The sequence below is a fragment of the Eurytemora carolleeae genome, unplaced genomic scaffold, assembly GCF_000591075.1.
Source record: "Eurytemora carolleeae unplaced genomic scaffold, Eaff_2.0 scaffold945, whole genome shotgun sequence".
NCBI classification, from domain to species: Eukaryota; Metazoa; Arthropoda; class Copepoda; order Calanoida; family Temoridae; genus Eurytemora; species Eurytemora carolleeae.
In genome coordinates this window covers 169,256-175,255 of record NW_019397004.1, presented here as the reverse complement: position 1 = coordinate 175,255, position 6,000 = coordinate 169,256, and the positions used below count along the sequence as shown (strand labels likewise).

At 31.9% G+C, this 6,000-nt stretch overlaps 1 protein-coding gene across 1 annotated transcript in view; it reads right to left on the bottom strand.

Moving 5' to 3' along the window:
• LOC111711011 (uncharacterized) overlaps positions 1–6,000 on the bottom strand; it is a gene marked incomplete at its 3' end in the record, with an annotated part of 64,442 nt that overhangs the window by 51,256 nt on the left and 7,186 nt on the right. The window contains exon 3 of the mRNA XM_023485229.1: positions 230–314. Within this exon, the coding sequence (XP_023340997.1) occupies positions 230–314 (85 nt within the window). The remainder of the gene's footprint in view (positions 1–229; positions 315–6,000) is intronic.

The following is a 6,000-nucleotide window of genomic DNA, read 5'->3' as shown; positions in this document are numbered from 1 at the left end:
TAGAGTAGAGTAGAGTAAAGTAGAGTAGAGTAGAGTAGAGTAGAGTAGTAGAGGATGAAAATCTAATTTATCTGACTGTATCGAAATTCAAAGAACCAAAGTTCCTAGCGTTAGAAACAAAAATTAATTATTAGCAAAATGTCTTAAATCATAGTTCGAAAGAAAAGTATAGAGTATATATAATTACCATGGGCAAATTAACATTACTAAGTATGTATTTGACCCTAACCTCTGGACTAATTTCTGTAATTTCCTTCCTCGCAGTCCTTGGTGTACTAGGCAAACTACCCCGGGGGGTGTTACCCCCCACCCACCTGAAACAAAAATACATTTTATTATCAACTCTCTCAAATTTCATTTTTCAATTAATATTTATTTTATTTGACTTGCAAATTAAAGTGATGGGTCGTTAATTTTTTAAAGAAAGTACAATTGTCGTCTTATTTACCAATACAATAACAATACCTTTCTATTTCAAACTTTTATTTCTACCAATATTTTAAACAGCAGAAACACACAGATATGTAAACTTGTAAACTTTTAAGCTTTAAAACTACTTGTAATTTGAAAGATGCTTGTTGGGGATTAAAGCACTCTTGATGAAAAGTCGTCTGCATTGTATTGATATCATCACCGACCACTGTATATACATGAAACTTTAAATAATTACCCATTTACAAGTGGGCCAACCAATTAAAACAACCTACTCTGGTTAGGCGGGTCCAAACTACATAATAAATTGTGATTTTTTTATTTGTATTATCTCGTGTTTTGAAGTTGAATAAAATATGAAAAAATATGAAGCTGTTTTTTGGTTAAAATACTGCCTACCCCCCCCCCTAGTCATAATAAGTGCTAATACTTTTAATGTTTCCCTTTTCAAATTGTTCAATCCCGCTATTAAATATATGAAATATGATACCTTAGGTGATAAAAACTGCTGAATTATTGTTAAATAACTTTTATTCATTTTTTAATGGGTTATTTAAAAAGAAAAAAATATTCTCTTATTAGTCTATTGAGGAGGGTGGGGTGTAGAGACTGGAGTGCTAAGGAAAAGAAGTGGGGGTCAGGAACGGGAATAGGTGATCAATTAAAATACGTTCAATGCACTTTTAATTTTGACATCCTTTGTTCCTTTAAGTCAGTTGTTAGTTATTTAATAAGCAATTTAACAAGAAAAATGTTCGCATAGAAACAAAAAATGTTTATAATCATATTTGATAAAAAAGCACATAGTAAGTGAGAAAAGATAAGATGGTCTACCGATTGTTCCTCTAAATCAATATTTATACTTGTATTTACATAGTTTTCCATGTTGATTATACTAGTATATATATTTAATGCATTTATCTTCTATATCTAATAGCAAGATCTCGCAATGTCAACAAAACAGTTACAGATTTTTAACGTTTATGCATGTTATATCAAATAATCTAAGTTTGAAATATGAAAGGTNGTATTCCCAGTTTTATGAGACTAAGTGTTCTTCATAACAATGAGGTGATATCTTGAACTTTCTGTATTTATGTGAATCGTTTATGGAGTCAATGAACGGAAATTTTAGGTAAAATGCGTTAAAACACAAATAAGTGTTTAATAGATGATTTTTTCCTCTTCTTACGGAAAAAGTGCTTATAAAGCAATGCGTAAATACAATTTTATTCGATGAACAGTCAACCCGCGAATTAAACTTTTTAAATCATTTGAAAGGGTTCATTTATCCCTATTAGTATTGTAGGGAAGTTACCCCATTGAAATAATAACAATTAACCAAGAGCCTAGGCTTTAATCACAGATTATAAACGCTTAATTGGCAAAAACTTTAATTGATGTTAAATTGTTTAATTGCAGAAGAGGAGAGGAGTAGGGCTTAGAGTAGAGTAGGGCAGAGTAGAATAGGGCAGAGTAGAGTAGAGTAGAGTAGAGTAGGGCAGAGTAAAGTAGGGCAGAGTAGAGTAGAGTAGAGTAGAGTAGAGTAGAGTAGAGTAGAGTAGAGTAGAGTAGAGTAGAGTAGAGTAGAGTAGAGTAGAGTAGAGTAGAGTAGAGTAGAGTAGAGTAGAGTAGAGTAGAGTAGAGTAGAGTAGAGTAGAGTAGAGTAGAGTAGAGTAGAGTAGAGTAGTGTAGTGTAGAGTAAAGTAGAGTAGAGTAGAGTAGAGTAGAGTAGTAGAGGATGAAAATCTAATTTATCTGACTGTATCGAAATTCAAAGAACCAAAGTTCCTAGCGTTAGAAACAAAAATTAATTATTAGCAAAATGTCTTAAATCATAGTTCGAAAGAAAAGTATAGAGTATATATAATTACCATGGGCAAATTAACATTACTAAGTATGTATTTGACCTCATTTTACTAAATGAATTTTAACTTCAAAACATTCCAAAGCTTTCAACAGAAAAATATCAAAACTTTAGATGTTCAATTTCTTAATCAAAAGGCTTACGTACAAACAATTGCTTAGTAAAGGTTCATGCTTTTCATTAATAAAGTAGTGAATATGGTAAACTTTTTTTATTAGGTCAGTTACTACTTGATATTTCTTGAATATAGCATTTTCAGAATTTAAAAGAAAATTAAAGTTGCTGCTAGCAAAATAATATCATAGTAGGTCGATACGATTATTTAAAATTCATCCTCTTCTAAGCTTTACAGAATACATGCATAATGGCATGGGCACGTGATGTGCATCCTCTCCTAAGCTATACAGAATACATGCATAATGGCATGGGCACGTGATGTGCATCCTCTCCTAAGCTATACAGAATACATGCATAATGGCATGGGCACGTGATGTGCAGTGTGCACCAATAAAAGTAAACTGTCCCAATAATTTGAGTGTTTTCAATACCTCGCGGGACGACAATGCTGTCTATTCAAATTGTGAAAGGGATATAAAGTTTCTTGAAAATAATCCCCCCTCCCCCTCCCCCTCTACTCCTCTTCAAAAAAAATGTTAAAAAAAATTTGGTTTTAATAATTTAATTAGGGAAATGAATTTCCCTCTGCAATTTCTTTAAAGTGTGACAAAGTTCCACATCAAAATGTCAGCACTTTCTTATGATGGACAGGGAGCCTTATTTAAATTGGTGAATTATGTCTTCACATTTACAATGAGGGAGGGGGGGGGGGGGGGGGGGGGGCCAACGCCCCATTCCTGACTCACTCCGCAAAATCCTTATTCTCTATCTATCTATCTTTCCCTGGTGGTTTTTATGCAAAATTCCGCGGGGTGGGGATATAATCCAATGCTATGGGATAAGGTATAAGGGATATAGGGTGGATAATGGATACAGGGTCAACCAGAAAGGATGAGACTCTAAAGACGAACTGAAACTCTTTAAATATGACGATTCCGAGGTTAAACAACGTCCTTTACCTTTAGTAGTCTTTCAATGGCTTAGATTAAGATTTGGCAAAAAAAAGTGTACATTCGCAGGGAAACTGTAATATAAGATAACGGATAATATACAAATTCCGTACAATCCTCTCTAAAGTCTCGTGTTTTGTGGGTAACCCTGTAATAATAGTTACTGCAAACCCAAAATTGTAGGGTAGTAGTGAACAGTCTGTGGTTTTCCTCGTGTTATATGAAAGGAATCCATTTCCCTTTTAATACAGTATACCGGTCCTAAACCCTGGATATTATTTTACTAATATAAAGTATTAATCTCTGTTTGTTGTCTGTTTATTTATTTGTATAGTCGATCATATCTCAAACCCTGGATATTATTTTACTAAAATATATATATAAAGTAGTAATCTCTGTTGTCTGTTTGTTTGTTTGTATAGCCGATCATATCTCAAACCGATTTACTAAAATATATATATATAAAGTAGTAATCTCTGTTTATTTGTTTGTTTATTTGTTTGTATATCCGATCATATCTCAAACCGATTTACTAAAATATATATATATATAAAGTAGTAATCTCTGTTTGTTGTCTGTTTATTTGTTTGTATATCCGATCATATCTCAAACCGATTTACTTCAAATCTTGATTTGTGAACTAGTTATTAGTTCATGGTTTAACATTACAGATTTGTGAACTAGTTATTAGTTCATGGTCTAACATTACAAATTGAGTGGGCTCACTAATATAGATTAATATAGATTATCCCGGGAAAGCTGGGTTCCCTGTATAAGTCAACGTAATCAACCAAAAATATCGTTAAGTTAAAACGTACTTTTACATTAATGAGAATCTATCTTTCTCTATAGGTTAATTTCTCAATTTTATGCAGTAGTTTTGAATTTAACTATTTAAATACAAGAAAGCGAAATTATTGTCAAAGAAGCAAACAAGTAAAATCAAGCCGAAAGTGTCCACTGTGCAGTTCTGTAGCATAGACCAATAGGGATTGTGATGTAAAAATATTTTCTTTAATGCAAGGATATAATGTTGCATACAGATTTTATCAACAATACCCTAAATGTAATGAATATCTACTTCTTTGAACTAAACAAAAGAAGAACTTGCAGTAAGAACTTTTAAAGGATTTAATCGAGGGGGTGTTGGGAAAACATAAAATGTATGTACAATGTACATAGTTTTTAAAATCTTTCCCGTTCTATTAAAACTTAAGTGTTAAGCTATCTCTGTATCACAACTTGCCGTTTTAGCAACAATTTGGCAACATTTTTGCAAAATATGCATTTTCAGTTTATTTAATCTTGGCAAACAATTCAATTACGCTGCAATTCATGATTTTGGACACGACCAACCAAAGACCATTTTTTCCATTCCTCACAACTTTTATCCACTGTGGTCACTTTTGAATTTTAAGCAGAATTCATACATGATCTCTTGATTTTTGACTTTTTGTGTTCTCTCATTGGCAAAATTCCTTGGCTTCTGATTGGCTGTGGATATCAAATAAAGATTTAATTAGTCAGTAGATTATCAAAAGATTAAGATCAATACTTGATCTCGATATCCACGATTCAAGAGTTCCCAGCTCAGAAATCTTATCCAAACCCCCTTCCCAACTGAATTATTTCTGTAGTATGCTAGCAAAACCCAAGCTGTTTTTGTGCCAGGTCTGAAATGCTGGGCTGGAACCAATTTGCAAAATTTACTCAATATTTTCAAATTATTTTCAGAATTCATCAAATAAAGTCTTGAGGAATAAGAGTTTAAGAGACGAATTAAAAGTTTAGGAAGCGGTCAGGATTTCAAGGATTGGTTTTAAGAGACAGTCATCTCAAGACCATATAGTTGCAAACATTGTACACGCATTGCGCACATTGTTAATTTGCAAAAAGTATATATGTATATATATATATTTAAACAGAAACCGGCCTTTTTAAGGGCCACCGGGTGCATGTTTTTTCAGAATGTTTATTAAGAGTATAATTGCATGCTTATTTTATTTTTGCTAACACAATTTCTTAGTTAAATGTTTTTTTTATTATTGAATAAATATTAACCTTTAAATACTAAGCTATAAACATTATTTAAAGCAGTTAAATAAGTGATTAAATGGCTATAAATCTCTTATCTAATCAAAATTGTTAAAAACTAAAAATATTTTATTAAAATTTAATGAATGAGAAGGTTAAAATTATAAATATGCTGAGCAGCATATTTAAACTATTATGTTGAGGATTTTTGGGCATAGGTGACATTGAAAAAAAGGATTCATCATTTCGATGTAGCTAACAAACAATTAGTAAACGGCCGGAAATAAACTGATATATTTATATTTTTATGAAAAAGAAAGAATATAAATCATGGATGGACCAAAAACATTTTCGTTTTATACAAAAAAAATGTTAAAGGGACTGTAAGCGTAATTTCAAATGATTCACAACGGTACCCTTGAAACCTTTGACTGTTGATCGGATAGAGATATTTCTGTTAAAACATATCAAAATGCACTTGAATTCCTTACAACAGTCGCTGTGTAAAGTCTGAACTCAAACAGCTGATCTATCCCTTGCGTGAATCGACTGTTCTACCTTAACAGCGTTTTCTAACATTCAAAAGTAAACTTTTATTTT